The 20195-nt window shown below is 38.2% G+C and overlaps 2 protein-coding genes across 2 annotated transcripts; both read right to left on the bottom strand.

Moving 5' to 3' along the window:
* Nucleotides 1-9232: 9232 nt before the first annotated feature.
* Nucleotides 9233-11861, bottom strand: LOC111464954. Its single transcript, XM_023109246.1, has 4 exons — nucleotides 11445-11861; nucleotides 11077-11175; nucleotides 10850-10987; nucleotides 9233-9494 (listed from the first exon to the last, which is right to left on the bottom strand). The coding sequence occupies exons 1-4, from the start codon at nucleotides 11670-11672 to the stop codon at nucleotides 9474-9476; spliced, it is 486 nt and encodes a 161-aa protein (XP_022965014.1). The 5' UTR covers nucleotides 11673-11861; the 3' UTR covers nucleotides 9233-9473.
* An 813-nt stretch (nucleotides 11862-12674) lies between these two features.
* LOC111464917 (beta-glucosidase BoGH3B-like) lies at nucleotides 12675-20191 on the bottom strand. The gene is made up of 9 exons (XM_023109198.1): nucleotides 19974-20191; nucleotides 19666-19870; nucleotides 18208-18298; nucleotides 16716-16861; nucleotides 16386-16629; nucleotides 14948-15052; nucleotides 14677-14859; nucleotides 14406-14607; nucleotides 12675-13308 (listed from the first exon to the last, which is right to left on the bottom strand). Exons 1-9 carry the CDS (start codon nucleotides 20131-20133, stop codon nucleotides 12815-12817), a joined length of 1830 nt encoding a protein of 609 aa, XP_022964966.1. The 5' UTR covers nucleotides 20134-20191; the 3' UTR covers nucleotides 12675-12814.
* Between the last annotated feature and the right edge of the window lie 4 nt (nucleotides 20192-20195).

The raw sequence follows: 20195 nt of genomic DNA, 5'->3' as shown, positions 1-20195 counted from the left end.
AAAAAAAAAAAAAAAAAAAAAAAAAGGTCAAATGGCTACCACTATCAGTGAGTTTTATTTTAACAAATTGGTATCAGAACCAATGGCGTACGAGAATTGAAGCATCCAGGTTCTCAAGATGCATGGGAGGTGGTCGAAGAAGGTTTCGAAGAACCAAAAGATCATGGATTATATGGCGGCACAAAACAAGACGTTAAAAGAATTGCGATCAAAGGACAAGGCGGCATTATACATGCTGTTCCGAGCCGTTAACGAGTCGGGCTTTGAGAAGATTGTCTGGGCAACTACTTCAAAGAAGCGTGTGACACTTTAGAAAAGGTGTTCAAAGGAACCGACCGAGTCAAGCAAGTGCGTCTCCAAACTCTTCGTGGCGAGTTGGAGAGCATGAAGATGAAGGAGTCAGAAAATGTATCTGACTACATTACGCACGTACAGACTGAGGTAAACCAACTAAATTGAAACGGAGAAATGTTACCCTAGACATGGGTTGTGGAGAAGATCTTGAGGTCATTAACCAACAACTTCGAAAATGTTGTATGTGCGATAGAAGAGTCAAAGGACCTAGCGATGTTCACGGTCGATGAGCTCACCGGTTCTCTCGAGGCACATGAGCAACGTAAGAAGAAGAAAGGAGGAAACACTCAATCAAGCACTTCAAACCAAGGCATCAATAAAAGATGAAACGGTACTCTACTCTCAAAATTTTCAAGATAGAAGTCGTGGAAGTCGCAAAAATGGTCGAGGTGGTCAAGGCAGCAGTTATGAAGAACATTAAAAGGAGAAGAGACAGTCAAGCCAAGAAAATTGGTGTAGAAGAGGACGCAGTCAAAGAAGAGGAGGCCGATCAACCTATTCCAACATTCAGTGCTATAAATGTCAAAAATATGGTCACTATGCGAATGATTGTAACTCCAACAAACGTTACAATTGTGGTAGAGTGGGACATTCTGCAAGAGATTGTCGAGCCGAGAAAAAGGTAGAAGAAACGATCAACCTAGCTTTGGATGACACAACAAAAGAAGGCATTCTCCTGATGGCCCAAAATGAAGAGTTGAAAATAAAAGAACACGGCGGAGCGAAAGATGATGGCGGTAGTCGTGAGGTGGTGGAAACTGTTGGAAATGAGGTGATACGCAACAGATTTGGCGAAATCACGATATCGAAGACGAGAAAATCGAAGAAGGATGAACAACCGGATAACAAAGAGCTTGAACTCCAAGAGAGAGAGCTCCAATGGTAGGAAAGGGAATTTGAGGAAGAAAGAAGAAATAGGATGAGAATGGAAGAGAAAATGGAAGAAGAAAAGAAAGATTTAGAAATGGGGATGGAAAGAATTGAGAAGGAAGTGGTTGAGCTGAGTGAGAGTTCTCTCTATCTCAAACAGGAGGAGGAAGAAAATGGAAAGGTAATCTCTGAGCACTTGAAGAAAATTAAAGAAGGTGTGGAGAAAGAGAATGACTTGTTAATGGAGATTGGTGGTCATCTAGTGAGGGAAGAGAAAGATATAGAGATACTAACTCAATAGAGAGATTCACTCGACGTGAACCTGAATCGGGTTCAATAGGAGGTAGTGAATTTATGACACACGATTGTGATAATCACTCGTGATAAAGCCGAAATGGAGGAGGCAAAAATGGAAGTGGAAAATGTCGTTGTGGACTTGTGAAGGGAATTGAGTAAACTGAAAGAAGTTATGACGTCTGAGTCGAGCGTGGCTGAGAACGAGAGAAATGAGCAGTTGGTGTCTCAAATGGACTGCTCATTAGAACTCGCAGAGTTATAGATATTGGAAACAAACCTGCAACATTGACATGATTGTTAGAATTACTAGAAGGGTGATGATTGATTGCAGATAAGGCTTGTGTTATCTGTTGTAATTGCTCAGAAAATTTTGGAATGGAATTAGGTGACTGTTCTTCTGTATTCAACTGAAAAACATCGGCCATATTTGCAGATGATCGATATCCACGATTGTTGCGTTGATTGACTTGTCTTGCCCTTCCATAATTATTTTTCTGTCGACACCGATCTTCTGTATGTCCTCTCTATCACAAAATTTACAATGAAACTTAAGGATTCGACACTCATTAATTGTATGACCACTTTTATTGCAGTGTTCACATGATTTGTCCTTGGCGAATTTTGAATATGTTGTTTTCTTCTGCACTGCTGATACAATCGAGAAATTCTCAGTAGGTTCAGAAGTTACCTGACGCTGCATCTCTTCTTGTACAAGTAACGAATAGGCTTGCCTCATATTAGGTAATGGAGTCATCATCAATATGTTAGATCTCTTCATTTTATAAGACTCATTGAGCCCCATGAGCAATTGCATCAACTTGTCTTCTTCGCGTTGATCAACATGTATTTGACATTGATTACAGGTAAATGGTGTACGGTATGTTTCCAGTTCATCCCTGAGTGCTTTGAGCTTGGTGAAATATGCTGATAGTGTCATGGTTCCTTATGACATCGTTGCTATCGACTTTTGTATCTGAAAAATTGCTGAGGCATTCTTTTGTGAGAATTGATCGTGAAGATCAACCCACACTTGATGAGCTATCTTTGCGTGAATAATGCCTTTAGCGATATCTGCTTCAACGGAATGAGTTAACCAAGATATTATCATACTGTTGCACTGATTCCAGAGTTCAAATTCGGTTGAATTTGCATCGTCAGACGATTCTTCAATTGTGTCATCAATGAAGCCAATTTTCTTCTTGGCAATAAGAGCATGCATAACTGATTTACTCCGGGGGTAATTTGCTCCATTTTAATTTGATTGGAACAAGTGAATATCCTGGCTGATCAGAGTGATGAATATAATAAGGATGTGTTAAATCAACATCCGAAATTTTGAAGCTAGATTTGACTGATTACGCCATAAAGGAAATTTTGATATTTAAGAACACCAAGATCGGTGCTCTGATACCATGTTAAGAATGAGAAATAGAAATAGAATTGGGATCGAAAGTATGATTTCATTAATGTTTACCACGTTTAAATATGATACAAACTATCAACTAATACCTAAAAATTAGTAAAAATATATAACTAACTAAATCTTGTAAATAAGATAAAATATACTCTTAATCAAATCTAAGATAAAATATACTACTAACAACTCCCAAAATATCTTAGATATACTCCCTAACTAATTATTAAAATATATCTCCAAATATCATATCTTAATAGAGCAGTAGAAAATATATCTCCAAATATCATATCTTAATAGAGCAGTAGAGAGCAAATTCAATTTTTGTATAGTGTGTAATAGAGAAGGGCATTTGAGAATTCTCTGTCTTCTTGTCTCTCCCCTCTCGACACCTCTTTAAATTTTCGTGAGAGTTATCTAAACGAGTTAGATTCAGAGCGAGCGTTTTCTCTCACAAGTTGGTATCAGAGCGGCTTTCAATTTCTACAAATTAGTATCAGAGCAATTTGTTTTCTACAAATTGGTATCAGAGCAATTTATTTTCTACAAATTGGTATCAGAGCCGATGACAAACATGATGGGACAAATGCCGCTACCACGACTGACGAAGACGAACTACGAGAATTGGAGCATCCAAATGAAAGCTCTTCTCAGTTCGCAAGACGCATGGGAGGTGGTCGAAGACGATTTCGAAGAACCGATTGATACCACGGGTTATACAGTGGAGCAAAACAAGGCGCTAAAGGAATTACGGTCAAAGAATAAAGCAGCATTATACATGCTATTCCGGGCTATTGACGAGTCGGGCTTTGAGAAGATTGCGAGGGCAACTACTTCAAAAGAAGCGTAGGACACTCTAGAAAAGATGTTCAAAGGAACTGACCGAGTCAAGCAGGTGCGTCTCCAGACTCTGCATGGCAAGTTGGAGAGCATGAAGATGAAGGAGTCAGAAAATGTATCTGACTACATTACACGTGTACAGATCATGGCGAATCAGCTAAATTAGAACGGAGAAATGTTACCCGAGACGTGGGTTGTGGAGAACATCCTAAGGTCGTTAACAGAAAACTTCGAGAATGTCGTGTGTGCCATAGAACAGTCAAAGGACCTAGTGAAGTTCACAGTCGATGAGCTTGTCGGTTCTCTCGAGGCACACGAGCAACGCAAGAAAAAGAAGGAGTCACTCGATCAAGCGCTTCAGACGAAGGCAACAATAAAGTATGGAAAAGTACTCTACTCTCAAAATTTTCGAGGTAGAGATCGTGGAAGCCGCGGGAATGGTCGAGGCGGTCAAGGCAACAGTTACGAAGAAAACTACCAGGAGAAGAGACTGTCGAGCCAAGCAAATTGGCGTGGAAGAGGATGCAATCAAGAGTGCGGTCAAGGATACAATTCCAACATCTAGTGCTTTAGATGTCAGAAATATGGCCACTATGCAGGATGCAATCAAGAGCACAGTCAAGGATACAATTCCAACATCCAGTGTTTTAAATGTTAGAAATATGGCCACTATGAAAATAATTGCAACTCCGGCAGATGTTACAATTGTGACAGAATGGATCACTATGCGAGAGATTGTGGAGCCAAAAAGAAGGTGGAAGAAACCATCAACCTAGCCTTGGATGACGCAACAAGTGGATGCATCCTCTTGATGGCCCAAAACGAAGAGTCGAACACAAAAGGAGACAGCAGTGTCAAAGACGATGGCGATAGTCGTGAGGTAGTGGAAGTTGTTGGAAATGAGGTGATACGCAGCGGATTTGGCGAAATCGCGATATCAAAGACGAGAAAATCGAAGAAGGATGAACAACCAAAAAACAGAGAGCCCGAACTCGAAGAGAGAGAGCTCAAATGAAAAGTAATTCGAGGAAGAAAGAAGAAAGATAATAAAAATTGAAGAAGAAAAGAAAGAGCTGGAAACAAAAGTTCAACGGTTAGAGAAGGAAGTGACTGAGCTGAGTAGGAGTTCCTTTTATCTAAAACAGGAGAAGGAAAAGAATGAGAAGACAATCTCCGATCTTACGAAGAAAGTTGAAGCAGGTGCGGAGAAAGAGAAAGGCTTATTCATGGAGATTGAGGGTTTAGTGAACGAGCTAGTAAGGGAGAAAAAAGATATAGAGATACTGACTCAACAAAGAAACTCACTCGATGTGAACTTGAATCAAGTCCAACAGGAAACAGTGAATTTACGACACACGATTGAGACACTCACTCGTGATAAAACCAAGATGGAGGAAACAAGAATGCTAGCAATAAAGGTCGCTGTGGACTTATGAAGGGAATTGAATAAACTGAACGAAGTCATGAAGTCTAAGTCAAGCATAGCTGAGAACTGAAAGAATGAAGAGGTGGTGTCACAGATGGGATGTTCTCGAGAAGATCCAAATGAAGTCTCATCAGAGAAGGATAATCTCATTTTTTCGCTCGAGAAAAAGAAGAGAAATTGAAGAAACCACGACTGAGATTGAGAAAACGAAAACGGCGTAGGAGGAATCATTGAGTAAGAGCATTTAAGTTTATGGGGGAGTTTTGTTGGAAAATAAACTTAAATGAATTTTGTTTTTTTAATTGAGTCAGAAGGACATAATTATATCAGGAAAGGAGAGCTAATGGGTGAGAAAATTAGAAAGGAGAGCAGATGGGTGAGAAAATTATGGGTAGTTAAAGGCCAATTTTCGCCTTCGAAAAGCTTATAAATGGGTTTCACTTACGATGTAATAGCAGAGGAAAAAAGAGAAAAAGGGGGAAAGAGAGGAAATAGAAGAGCAAGAGAGAGCAGCAGAGAGCAAATTCAATTTTTGTACAGTGTGTAATAGAGAAAGGCATTTAAGAATTCTCTTTCTTCTTGTCTCTCCCCTCTCGACACCCCCTTTAAAGTTTCGTGAGAGTTATCTAACGAGTTAGATTTAGAGCAAGCGTTTTTTTTTCTCACAAGTTGGTATCGGAGCGGCTTTCAATTTCTACAAATTGGTATCAAAGCAATTTATTTTCTACAAATTGGTATCAGACCAATTGTAGGCTGTCTGGGCGGGACAAGTCAACTGCATGTTGTGATCAACTTACGACAGAGAGTGGAGCTGCCATTGCCGAGATTAATAGGCAACATAATCTCACACAGCATAACATCAAAGACCACGTGGGAGTAGGATCTTTTCAACACCTGCTCACGTGTCACTTGCTCTGCTTCTGGTTCCTCAGCAACAGTCTCAGGAGTTTCTTGAGTATCTGCTACAACATCACTATATGAATCTTTCAGCAGCTCAACCTCAACTCCCACTTGCTTCACCTCTGGTTCCTCAGCAACAGTCTCAGGAGTTTCTTGAGTATCCGCTATAACATCACTAGGTGAATCTTTCAGCAACTCAACCTCAACTCCCACTTGCTTCATCTCTGGTTCCTCAACAATAGTCTTAGAAGTTTCTTGAGTATTTGCTATAACATCACTCTGTCAATTGTTTTGCAACTCAACCTCAACTCCCACTTGTTTCGTTGTCCTGACACTTTTCTTCTTCTCTAACAGTCTTTGTGAAGCTAACTCGTTTCTGTTTGCTCACAACGCAGTTCTCACAAGGACTCATATCAACAGATTTCAAACGTTTCAAAACTCCTTCCGGCATCTTCATTCCTTTAACGCTTATATGTCCAAGTCAAGTATGCCATAGGCTTGAATTTGAAGTATTCTCAGCAACATCAACCATGTCCATACACCCTGCAGTGATGTACAAAGTTCTAGATTTTGCCACGTGCTACCACCATAGCACCCTTCACAATCTTCCACGAACTCTTACCAAACTTTGTTGCATAACCTGTGACTGACCAATAGAGATCAGGTTCTTCTTGAGACTAGGAATATATCTGACATCCTTTAATGTTCACTGATTTCTTGCCAGAGTTTTTATGCAGACATCCCCTTTTCTTTCAATCTTCAAATCTTTGTTGTCGGCAAGATACACTTTCTCGAAATTTCCAGACTTGAAATTTTTAAACAACTCTTTATTTGGAGATGAATGAAAAGATGCACCTGAATCCAAAATCAAAGATTCAATCGGACTATCCACGCTGAGGATTAGAGCATCCTCACTATCTTCTGTTGAATGTATCGAATCATCGTCATTCTCTGATTTGTGATTCTGCTTCCTCTTTGTACAATATGCCCGAAAGTGACCTTTTTCTCACAACTCCAACACTTCACGTTTGGTTTGTTTGGAGATTTTCCTCGATTCCTTGATTTTGATCGCCCATTGCTTGGATCCTTCGATTTACTTCTTCCCCTTCGATCAACACTGAGAGCATTGCCTGATGAATCTCTTATTTCCCGTTTGCGAATACTTTCGCTAAGAACTACATCTCGAATTTCATCTAACGTCAGTTTATCAGATCCTCGTGAACTGCTAATCGCGGCAACAACAGTATCCCACGACTCGGGTAAAAATGTCATCAAAATCAATGCCTTAATTTCATCTTCGAAATTAATATCCACCGAACTCAATTGACTTGTAATCATATTCAATTCGTTTATATGACCAGCAACAGATCCACCTTCAAACATTTGTAGATTAAACAGCCTTCACATCAAATACACCTTGTTCATAGCCGACGGTTTCTCGTACATATTCGATAATGCCTTCAACAAATCTGACGTTGTCTTCTCCTTGATAATATTGAATGTCACGTTTTTGGACAGCGTCAACCGATCAACCCTAAGGCATGAGAATCCTTGAGCTTCCATTGCTCTGTGGTCATAGTATCCGGCTTCACCCCCAACAAGGGTTCGTGAAGACCTTTCTGGTACAGACAATCTTCAATCTGCATCTTCCAGAAACTAAAATTGGATCCATCAAACTTTTCAATTCCAATCTTTGAAATTTTCATCTTCACAGATCGTGGTGAATTTCGCCTCGCTCTGATACTAGTTGTTAGGATCGATACCAGTTGTTAGCTCTGATACCAATTGTTAAGATCATTCAACAACGCACACACTCGATCAAGATGAACACAAAGAACAGGGGAGAGAACATTCAAGGAGGAATATTGGCTAAAAGCTTTATTATTGATGACTTCAGGTATGTACAACAAGATAGAATACAGAGAATGAATAGAAGTAATTTTGAGAGCCTAATCGGGTATATATATGGTTTTAATTTACTAAATATAGCCTTCAAATATATTTGTGTCAAATCTTTACCAAATATCTTCCAAATATATTTCTATTGCAACAACAGTATCATTCAACCTAATAGAACTCTCTAGTGGCAAAACTTTGGGTTCAAAACTCATCAAAGCTCGAACATACTCGAGTAAACTTTTCTAGAATCACTTTGTTCATTGTGAGTCTCAATCTATCAACTACTTCACGAGCAATCATAATGTAGCACGAATCAGAGGTTTTATTGATAATTCAATTTTTATCATTTTGTCTATGATCTTTGTACCTATCCCCGAGGATTTAAATTTCGATGTCTACAAAAATATTGGAAGCATCCATTTTTAGGAAGGAAAAATCATTGTATTAGACCATCAATCAACCAAAAAATAAGCCCTCGAAAAATGAAAACCAATATTAATTGGAGAGAAAATGACATTATAAAAGTTTGAACACAAGAATTCAGACTCTAAATCGTCAAATACTATAAAGCGTGATCTTGTATTTATTGCTAGTTGTCACCGTCATGCTTATCCAAATGATGTTACTTATGGCCGTGTGTCGAATGTCTCAATCACACTTGATTAAGAATTGATATGTTGATTAGAGATGTCCAAGGCATATTCGTCAAATGCTATAAAGTTGATGCCTATTTGATATGTTGATTAAGGATAACAAATCTACAAAAGCTTATAAAAGTTGTATTGAAACTGGGGACATAAGGTGGAAGAAGACGATTTCTTTACATAAATAGTTTACAAACTTTTTTGAGTAACTACAAAACTTATAAAAGTTGTATTGGAATACAATTAAAATATTAAATTAGTTTAGTTTATTTCAAAATTAATAATAAATTTTTAAAAGTTTCAATAATATTTTTAAACTTTAAATATATATATATATAGATAAATGTTAATATTTGTTTCATAAATATTCTTGAATTATCAAAAATACGCTTTTTAATTTTCAAAAGTTTAATTAATATTCTTAAATTATTTAAAAATAAAAATAAAAATACATTTACCTCTAATACTATATTTTAAAAATATTTATGAATTTTTTAAGAATAATATTAAAAGATTCAGAGATAATTAATCAACCTAAATTACTTTTAAAATTTAAGAGTATTCTTTAATACACCGACCATGAATCCAAGCAGTAAAATCCGAGCAGTAAAGTTGAATTGAAAAGCTCTAATACACAATCAGGATGCAAAAGGTAAACCTACAGAAATAGCATAGTGCAGCTAAGTGCTTAACTTTTTAAGTTTACATATATATAATCAGTTGTTTTTGAAGCTCAGAACAACAATGATAATAGCATTATGCAGCTTACTTACTCAATGCAACATCCAGCTCCTTAAGAATGTCTACAATAACTCACTTTTCTTCTTCATTAATCATCACCCCTGTTTGCCTGCCAAATAAAATGTCCCCAAATATAAATCTAAGATAAATTACAATCCCACTTCATATTTATCAGAAATTTAGTCAATCAACTATACACAAATTGAAAGTTGAGAGACTTAATGTAGGAAAGTTTATAGACTACGTCGACAAAGTTTGAGAATAAACTTGTAATCTTAGAACAATGTACGAATATGGTGCTCGAGAAGGCAATTCAAATATGGTTCTACAATAATGAGCTAATTGATGCACAAGGATGATTGTTAGACCGATTTGTATGTTCCGTTTGTAAGGGATTATTAAAAGGAGGATAGTGAGATTAGGTGTATGCACTTTCAAGGATAGTGAGATCATTCCTTTAAGATAACTATGGATCTTTTAACTTTTCTTTGCTTTCAAAATATATTTATAAAAATAAAATTATATTTATATAAAAAAAATATGTTCTATGTAAGACAAAGTATAAAAAATGAAAATTTTCTATAGCCCTAAAAATCAATCATTAATTACTTCAATCATTTGAAATAGTTGGATTTCATGATTATATATATATATATTTTTTTTTTTTTCTTTTCTGGGCAGAAAACATTTGTGTAAAATGCATTTGATTTTAAACTTAGTTCTGAATTTTTCTTGGTTCTAAAAGTGTTCTCTTTTTCTGAAAAACAATTTGATTTTAAACTTGTTTTGAATTTTTCGGATTTCACATCAGTAGGAGAAGAGAATGAAGGAGAATGAAGCATACTTTACAAGAGTATGAAAACCTCTCCGTGGCATACTGGTTTTAAAAACTTTGGGAGAAAATCTGAAAAAGAAGGTCCCAAAAGAACAATATTCGCTACCAATGAGCTTAGGTCGTAATAAATGGTATCAAGGCCAGATAACGGGTAATAAATGGTATCAAGGCCAAATAACGGGCAATGTGCCAGTGAAGAGGTTGAGCTCTGAAGGGGTGGATACGAGGCGGTGTGCCAGCAAGGACACCGGACCACGAAGGGAGTGGATTGGAGAGTCTCACATCGATTGGAGAAGGGAATGTGTGCCAACAAAGATGCTAAGTCTCAAAGGAGGGTGGATTGTGAGATCCTAGAGGGTGGATCGTGAGAACCCACATCAGTCAGGGGAGGAGAACTACATTTTTGTTTCACAAGGGTCCAAAGTTTTGGGTCAAATTTCATTAGGGTCCAAAGTTTTGGGTCAAATTTCCTAGCAATAGAACTAGAACGATCGTTCAACCTAAAAAAATTACTAACAAATGAGTAAAATTTGTGAAGAATAACACGTTACTCATTGAAAAAAGATCTTCAGTCATATGAATATATCCAAGCAAACACAATGAGTCGAAGTAGATTACGGTGATTTTACCAGATCATTAGTGGCCGGAATCCAGTCGTTGGTCGCCGGATTACCCCTGCAAGAGCCATGGCAGCAGGCAGCAGAATCTACTTCGAGTCTGAAACTTTTGCAATCTCCATTCTCCGTTCTTATGAATCCTGTTCCTGTCTGAAAGCAAAATTCATCTTCTTCGTTAACGCGCGCGCACACACACACAGACAAAGATCATAATCGATGATCGATGGACTAGAGAATACCGTGTGGTGCTGTTTGTCTACACAATTGAGATCGTCATAATACTTCGTCTCCACAAATTCATCAGGGATGTTGCCGTTACGGCCATCATAAGCAAGTCTCTGCTCAAATTTCAAAACAATGGAGGATTCGACAGAATGAAAACGTTCATGTTAGTCACAGTTAATTCAATTTCTCCACAAATTAACGCAATATACGCATCAACATTCGATTCCATTTCTTTTCCTAATTGTAACTACAACGTAGAACCGCCAATTCAGCTTCAAATTCGAAAAACACAATCAGTATACTTCATTTCATAGAGTTGGAGGATCGAATACATGATCCACTAACGGAAAGCTTAATCAAGAAAATCGATCCGAAAACTAACCTCGAGAGGATCGGATTCGAGGCGCTGAAACTCAGCGAGTTCAGGAATGTAATCGTCCATGCCATTTACTTTGTCGACGTAATGAGCAGAGAACTCGCTGCGCTGAGGCTTGGTGTGGCGCTTCGGTGCGACGCCATTGAAGTAGTCTCGAGTTTTGGCCTCCATCTCTCTTTCCTCCTCCATTGATAGACGACCGTCGCTCCTTCCAGGCTTTCTGCTGTTCTCCATTGCTGTCGATTCTCTGAATCTGCTTTTTCGATCGTATCTCAACGAAAGACGAATCGGTTTTTATGTGGATGGAATCAATCGGAGAAAGGAAATGGCAGATATTTTTGGCTCCGCCATTATTAGTTTGGTGAAATGGTACTTTTTGATGCAACCAGAAAAAATATCTGCAGATCCTTATCCGTCTACCCTAAGGATGATTTGGACTTTCCACCCTTTTACTTGGTCCATCGTGTCTACCCCTAGCTAAGGTGCCTCAAAATGTACTAGAGAGAATATGACTAGTTGTCACTTTTTCCTAAGTTATATGTTATTCAATTCTCGAATATTTTTCCTTGCTCATGTTTTCTAATCACATTTCTTGCAAACGTGACTCGATACTCGATCATATGCCGACGTTGTCGTCTGAATTTTTCATGACTAACTTGTTCGTTAGAGTTAGAATAAGTACCACACAATATTTGTCCCGCTACCACAAGAGTGCGATTGTGACACTTGCGACCCATATCGCACGTGATATACAAGGGAAGGTGTTGTCTTCTCGACCTTATGCAATTGCATCATTAACCTCTTGACGAGGGTAAGATCAACCATGTTCCTTGAGAAGGTTGTCTTCCATTTATGTTATAGGAAAGTTAGTGATGTGGTCCATTTTTGGCCGGAAGGCTCGTAGCTTTGTGAAACCAAAATATCAAATATCATAGTAGACGCCCAAGTGAAAATCAAAACTGTAAAAGCCTAAGTCGAAGAGGAGTGGAAAGTGAGATCTCACGTAAGTTGGAGAGAGTAACGAAACATTCTTTATAAGGGTGTGAATCTCTTCCCAGTAGACATGTTTTAGAATCACGAGGCTAACAATACATAACGGGCTAAAGTAGATAATATATGTTAGCAGTCGGCTTGGACCATTACAAATTGTATCAAAGCTAAATAACGAGCAGTTTCCATCCTCCCTCTGGTAAATGCATATTAAAATCATGAAGCTGACGGTGATACATAACGGGCTAAAACAAACAATATCTACTGACTCTACACGATTCCAACAGAAAACTGAGCCAAATTTATTGAACTAAAAACAAGGCATACAAACTCCCCCACAAACTATCAGCGGAATATATATTCAGTTCATGACTGAACTCATATGATCACTCATGAGATTTCTCCTTACCATGTGTTAACCCAAAGCCAAAAGGGAATAATGAATCTTGCAAATTATTCTCAGCATGGACTGGGAGTTGCTCGATCGTTCTAAACCACGTAACTGGTAATCGACCCGTGAAATCGTAATCGCCAAAGATAACGTCGGTGATACCGCTTCCTTCACTTCCAGGAAGCCAAGCAGCAATGAGAGCTTCAACATTCTCCATGGTTGTTGGCTCTAAAACAAGAGGTCTACCAGATACTATAATTACCAGTGTGGGGATTTTGCTAGCAACTGCTTTTACAATGTCATTTCCGTTGAACGGTATAATGAGCTTCGAGTCGTCGCCGGTGAATTCGGCGTATGGACTTTCACCAATAACCACAATAGCAAAAGATATATCTCGATCATTCAAGGTGTCTGTTGATGGATATTCCTCGTATATTACCTCTGTTTCGTCTCCAACCGTTTCTTTGATTGCATCTAAGACGGTGGTACCTAAGAACGATAACAATCACTTAGGTTCAATAACTTGAACATAGCTCAACTAGTGTAACAACCCAAGCCTACCGCTAGCAGATATTGTTCTCTTTGGATTTTCTCTTTCGAGGTTCCCCTTAAAGTTTTTAAAACGTGTTTGTTGGGGAGAGGTTTTCACACTCTTATAAAGAATGCTTCGTTCTTCTCTCCAACGACGTGGGATCTCACAATCCACCCCTTTTCGAAGCCTAGCATCTAGAGAGAGGTTTCCACACCCTTGTAAAGAATGTTTCGTTCCCCTCTCCAACCGATGTGAGATCTCACAATCCCACCCCCCTTCGAGGCCCAGCATCTAGGGAGAGGTTTCTACACCCTTATAAATAATGTTTTGTTTCCCTCTCCAACCAACGTGCGATCTCACAATCCAACCTCTTCGGGATCTAAGTCTAAGGAGAGGTTTCCACACCTTTATAAAAAAATGGTATGCTCCTCTCTCCAACCGATGTGGGATCTCACAATCCACCCCCTTTGGGGCCCACGTCTAGGGAGAGGTTTCTACCCCTTAAAAAGAATGTTTCATTCCCCTCCCAACTGATCTGGGATCTCACAATCCACCCCCTTCAGAACCAAGGGTCTAGGGAGAGGTCTTCACACCCTTATAAAGAATGATTCATTTCCCTCTCCAACCGATGTGAGATCTCACAATCCACCCCCTTCGGAGCCCAGCGTCCTCACTGGCACTCGTTCCCCTCTTCAATCGATGTGGGATCTCACAATCCACCCCCTTCGAGCGGTCAAGGACGCTAAACTCGAAGGGGGGTGGATTGTGAGATCCCACGTTAGTTGGAGAGGGGAACGAAGCATTTTTTATAGAAAAGGGGGAACGAAGCATTCTTTATAAGGGAGTGAAAACCTCTCTCTAGCAAACACGATTTAAAAACCTTGAGAGAAACTCGAAAGGAAAAGCCCAAAGAGGACAATATCTGCTAGCGATGGGCTTGAACTATTACAACTAGTTTATACACATAGAGGATCGAGCCCACATAATGCTACATATTATTAAACAAAACTAGAAAATAACTCTAGATTGAGAATAGATGCAGCAAGGTATATACCAATCGTGATTCTGCCACTCATCCCATCCCATGACATTGTCCACCCTCCACACTGATATCCAAGATCATCACCATGTGAACCAGCCACAAGAATCTTCTTGGCTTTCCTGTCTAAGGGAAGAAAGGGTTTCATTGGGTCTTTACCATTTCTCAACAGAACCAATGACTTGCGAACAGCTTCTCTAGCTAGATCTCGGTGAAGCTGAAACGAAGCATCATGAATGATAAAAATGGTTTGAGAAGAACAAACTTTTAAAGCTCAGAAACTTGCCTTGCAGCCAACAACGTCTAGCAATGATCTATCACTGAAAGGATGTTCAAAAACACCAGCAACGAACTTCACTCTCAATATCCGTTCAACAGCATCATCAATTCTAGCCATTGGAATCTCCCCAGATTCTACCAGAAACAGCAATTCTTTGATAAACAGATCATATCGAAGCGGCACCATTACCTGCACATCGATTTCGTTCTTTAAACTTATAACTTAAAACTCAAGTAACCAATAAATGATGAATTTGTAGTTAAGGCCTTAAATCTACCATGTCTATTCCAGCATTAACTGCGGCTGAGATGCAAAATCGATAGTTCGAGCCTCTTGGTCGGGTAAGACGATCAATTCCTTCCCAGTCGGATATAACAAAACCCTGCATCGAGTAATACCAAAACAATGTAACAGTCATTTAGAAAGCTATGTTAGGAACCACGAATCTCTATAATGGTATGATATTGTCCACTTTGAGTATAAGCTCTCGTGGCTTTGCTTTTGGTTTTCCCAAAAGGACTCATACCAATGGAGATGTACTACTTACTTATAAACTCACGATCAACCCCTTAATTAGCAAATGTGGGAGCACTTGCCATTCGTTGGTTATTAGGGGCATCCCTAAAACGTCCGGGTCGAAATATTCAATTCATTTACTCGCCCTTGAGGAACTAGGTGAGAAGTACCTACTCATAGATTGGGTTGCCTGTTTGACTCTTTTCTGTCTGTAATAAAAGAAGAAGAAACCTGAGCAGGAGCAGTTGACAATTGAATCCAATTTTGCCCATTATTTGAACGTATCCGTAATAGCTTCTTCTTTTTTCTAGGAAATAATAAAGAAAAAGAGCTGGGCGAGTCCAACAATCTTCAACAATCCTCCCCTCGAACAAAGTACATCATAGAGCCTCCCCTGAGGTCTATGGAGCCCTCGAACAGCCTCTCCCCTTAATCGAGGCTTGACTCCTTCTCTGGAGCCCTCGAACAAAGTACACCCTTTGTTCGACACTTAAGTCACTTTTAAGGATTCTTTGTTCGACATTTAAGGATTCTATTGACATGACTAAGTTAAGGGCATGTCTCTAGTACCATGTCAGAAATCACGACTCTCCACAATGGTATGATATTGTCCACTTTGAGTATAAGCTCTCATGGCTTTGGTCTTAGTTTCCCCGAAAGACCTCGTACCAATGAAGATATATTTCTTACTTATAAACTTATGATCAACCCCTTAATTAGACGATGTGGGACTCATCTCCCAACAATCCTCAACAATCCCCCTCTCGAACAAAATACACCATAGAGCCTCCCCTAAGGCCTATGGAACCCTCAAATAGCCTTCCTTTAATCGAGGGTTGACTCCTTTGGAGCTCTCGAACAAAGTACACCCTTTATTCAATACTTGAGTCACTTTCAAGGATTCTTTGTTCGACATTTGAGGATTCTATTGACATGGCTAAGTTAAGGGTATGGCTCTAGTACCATGTTAGAAATCACGACTCTCCACAATGGTATATGATATTGTCCACTTTGAGCATGAGTTCTCGTGGCTTTACTTTTGGTTTTCCCAAAAGGCCTCATACCAATGGAAATGTATTCCTACTTATAAACCCATGATCAACCCCTATGACCGCGTGACAGACGACAAGAAGCCCATTTGGGTCTAACAAATACAAACACAATAAATAAGTAGCAGAAAAGATCAATGTCCAATGTACCTTAAACCCAAGCTTATTTTTCAAAACTTCTGTCAGCAGAAAACGGTCGGCATGGAGCGGGCGTCCGTTCCAGCTCGAATAAGATGCCATAACAGTTGAAACTCCTTGAGCTATACAGTCCAGGTAAGGAGCCATATGGATCCTTTCCAAGTCATCATAAGATGTAATGGTATTTCCTTCATTCAAACCTTTATCAGTTCCCCCATCTCCAACAAAATGTTTAGCACATGCTATAACATTATTTCTGAGGTAAGTAGAAATAAACAATTAGAAGGGATCTACAAGAACATTAAGAGCAAACAGGAAATATGGGTGAACTTTTCTGTATACCTTCCGGCTACAAATGGATAGCTCTTTGGGTACCCTTCAGGCGGCTTCCCCTGCAACCCTTCAACTAAGGAAGTCATTTTCCTAACAGTTTCAGCATCTTCACTGTAACTCTCATAGCACCTTCCCCATCTTGGATCTCTGGTTACCTGACATAATCATTTAAAGTGAATACACTTTTCACTCTGATAGAACATACAAGGGGAAGAATACAGCACATTATAATAAATGAAAACTTCTTAGCAGACCATTCGTGAAACGGATGCTTCCAGTAGAGACTGAAAATGGTTGGGAATCACGGATCTCCACAATGGTATGATATTGTCCACTTTGAACATAAACTCTTGTGATTTTGTATTTTGTCTTCGCAGAAGGCCTTATACCAATGGAAATGTATTTATTACTTATTGTAATAGCCCAAACCCATCGCTAGCAAATATTGTCTGCTTTGGCCTGCCGTCAGTCTCACGGTTTGGTAGTGAGAGGTTTCCACACCCTTATAAGGAATGCTTCGTTACCCTCTCCAACCGATGTGGGATCTCACACTTGTAAACCCATGATCATCTCCTTAATTAATTAGCTGATGTGGGACTCCCTCCCAACAATCCTCTCCTCGAACAAAATACACTATAGAGCCTCCTCTGAGGTCTATGAAGCTGTCAAACATCCTCTCCTTAATCGAGACTTGACTCTTTCTCTGGAGCCCTCGAACAAAGTACACCCTTTATTTGACACTTGAGTCACTTTTGACTACACCTTCGAGGCTCACAACTTTTTTGTTCGATACTTGAGAATTCTTTTGACCGAGCTAAGTTAAGGGCATGACTCTAGTACCATGTTAGAAATCATGAACCTCTACAATGGTATGCTATTGTCCACTTTGAGCATAAGCTCTCATGACTTTGCTTTTAGTTTCCCCAGCCCAAAAGACCTCATACCAATGGAGTTAGTATTCCTCACTTATAAACCCAGGATCATTCCCTAAATTAGCCGATGTGGGACTTTCATCATCCAACACCTCCCCTCGAACAAAGTGCGCCTCCCCTTAATCGAGTCTCGACTCCTTTGGGGTCTTGGTCATTTTTTACTGCCTTCAAGGAGGCTTGACTTCTTTTCTTTTGGAGTTCTTTGTTCGATATTTGAGAATTTACCAATTGGCACGACTAAGTTTAGGGCATGGCTCTGATACCATGTTAGACGAACACGACTCTCCACAATGGTATGATATTATCCACTTTGAGTATTAAGCTCTCATGCTTTGCTTTGGGCTTCCCCAAAAGCCTCATACCAATGGAGTTAGTATTCCTCACTTATAAACCCATGATCATTCCTTAAATTAGCCGATACAATAGGGATGTATTGCTTACTTACAAACTTACGATCATCCCAACAATCTCAGCTCGACAAAAGCTAGGTTAACAGAGGACATACCCTATGAAAGGAGAAAAACTATATATAACACAGACATAATATACAGTTATACATGACTACTTACAGCAACACAAGGTGCAAATGCATAGTGAACACCACTCGCCCTAACTTCAAGAGCTGTTGCCGTCCCGATTCTTCTAACCAAATCAGCATCTCTATCATCCATTTAAATCATACTGAGATTCTTTTATATTTCTTTTGAAAATAAAATTGAAACGGATGGGCATTTTTTTTACAAAAAGTACAAAGTCTAAGAATAATTTTATTAATTTAGTCATGCACTCTTCTTCCAAAGTCTTTAAGAATAAAATGTATTTAATGTTACACAAAATCCTATCAGAATTTCATAGAAATAAATAATATTTTTGTTTAGTTCTTGACATTACTTTCAACTATTTATTACAATTATTAAGTAATTATTGTCAGTTAATTTATTTTTATTAAATCAAATTATTAAAATAATTATAACCAACCAAATTTTAATTAATTTTCATTAGTTAATAAACAATTATAAAGCATCAAAATTAATCAAATAAACTTCCAACAGTTAATTAACGTCACTTAATTTTATTTATTGATACTTATCAGTTAATTTAATTTTCTTAAGTCAAATTATTAAATAATTAGATTTTAATTTAATTTTCATGCATTAATAAATTTATTATAAATACCCGGCTAAATTAATAAAAAAATATATGAACTATTTTGTCTAAAAATATTTTTAATCTTTCAAAAATTTCAATAATATCCTTAAATTAAAAAAAAAATCTCATTAAAAAAATCCAATTAAAATAAGTTACAAAAGTTTTTACCATATATGATTATCTTTAAAATTTTTAATATTACTTTTGAAAAATAATGAGTATTTTGAAACATGTTGCCAACTATAAAGATATTTTTTAATTTTTCTAAAAGAAAATTAAAGAAAATTAAAGAAATTTTTGAAAACCTAAATATTTCTAAAAAGCTTTTTGAAAGTTTGATATTTTTTAAACCTTTTTAAAAGTTTAAGGGTATATTCTTAAACAAAGTATTAATTGTTACTGCAAAAGAACGAACCGTAATGGTAATTTTTTTTTTTTAAGGTATTAATGAAACTTTAGCATAAATAAAATATCTTATATTTTAGATTATTTATTAAATAAATACCGTTAAAATTATATAATTTTTTATTCCCAATTGCTAAAATCGGAGACTCAGAATAATAATGAAAAATAGAGATAAATAACAAAAAAAGAAAAAGAGACCAAAAAAAAGAAGAAAAAGAAGAGAGAGAGAGAGAGAGAGAGAAAACGAACAGAATCAGCTGTTAGCCGATTCACCGGTTCATCCCCACACAGGTCATCGTGAATTTCAAAGTAAAACAGAAAATTCAAGAATTCGATGAATATGAACGGTAAAGAGAGTACAAATTCCAGAATTCAAATAAGCTGCTAGCCGATTTACCAGTTCATCCCCAAAAACTTCATCGTGGTTTTCAAAGTTCAACACAAAATTCAATAATAAAGAAGAATTTACTAACCTGGTGGCTCCAAGGCCAACATTGTGAGGAAAAATCGTCGCACCATAAACATTGTTATTCCCATGGACAGCATCGCTCCCATATATGATCGGAATTCCAAGCCGCGACTGAAGCGCCGAATGCTGAAACCGGTCAATCATCTCCGCCCAATCCAACGAAACCGCTTGATGAAAAGGCGCGCTACCGCCGGCACTGAGAACGCTCCCTACAAATCAAACCGCCACAGTACAAATCAGAGCAATCAGGCAATGGAATTGAAGAACACAAGCAACGAATTACCGAAATGGATCGGCAATCGAGGGAATTACCGATCGCGAAATCCCTAAGGGCAGAGGGAGTGGCCACAGTGCGCTCGATTTGAGTCATCTGACCAATTTTTTCCGCCAAAGTCATCCGCGAGAGAAGATCTTTGATCCGATCTTCTACGGATGCGTTAGGATTCCTGTAGATGTAATTGGTAGACTCCATTTCTTCTTTTTTCCTCTGAGCTGGAGCTATGAAGAACGCGCAACGCAATGCGGAATGAAGAA

This window comes from Cucurbita moschata, unplaced genomic scaffold, assembly GCF_002738365.1.
Source record: "Cucurbita moschata cultivar Rifu unplaced genomic scaffold, Cmos_1.0 Cmo_Scf00031, whole genome shotgun sequence".
NCBI classification, from domain to species: Eukaryota; Viridiplantae; Streptophyta; class Magnoliopsida; order Cucurbitales; family Cucurbitaceae; genus Cucurbita; species Cucurbita moschata.
The sequence above is the reverse complement of the archived record's forward strand: the minus strand, read 5'-3'. Positions and strand labels throughout refer to the sequence as shown.

Bases quoted from the DNA above. Each gene is read 5' to 3' on its own strand.
- LOC111464954 (XM_023109246.1), bottom strand. From the start codon at position 11,672: ATGGAGAACAGCAGAAAGCCTGGAAGGAGCGACGGTCGTCTATCAATG. The intron at 10,988-11,076 runs GTATTCTCTAGT...TTTTGCTTTCAG, and splicing joins TAGACAAACAGCACCACACG to ACAGGAACAGGATTCATAAG. The intron at 9,495-10,849 runs GTAAAATCACCG...TTTATTTGGCAG, and splicing joins TTCCGGCCACTAATGATCTG to GCAAACAGGGGTGATGATTA.
- LOC111464917 (XM_023109198.1), bottom strand. From the start codon at position 20,133: ATGGAGTCTACCAATTACATCTACAGGAATCCTAACGCATCCGTAGAA. The intron at 16,862-18,207 runs GTAAGTAGTCAT...TGATTATGTCAG, and splicing joins CATTTGCACCTTGTGTTGCT to GTAACCAGAGATCCAAGATG. The intron at 13,309-14,405 runs GTATATACCTTG...TATCGTTCTTAG, and splicing joins GAGTGGCAGAATCACGATTG to GTACCACCGTCTTAGATGCA.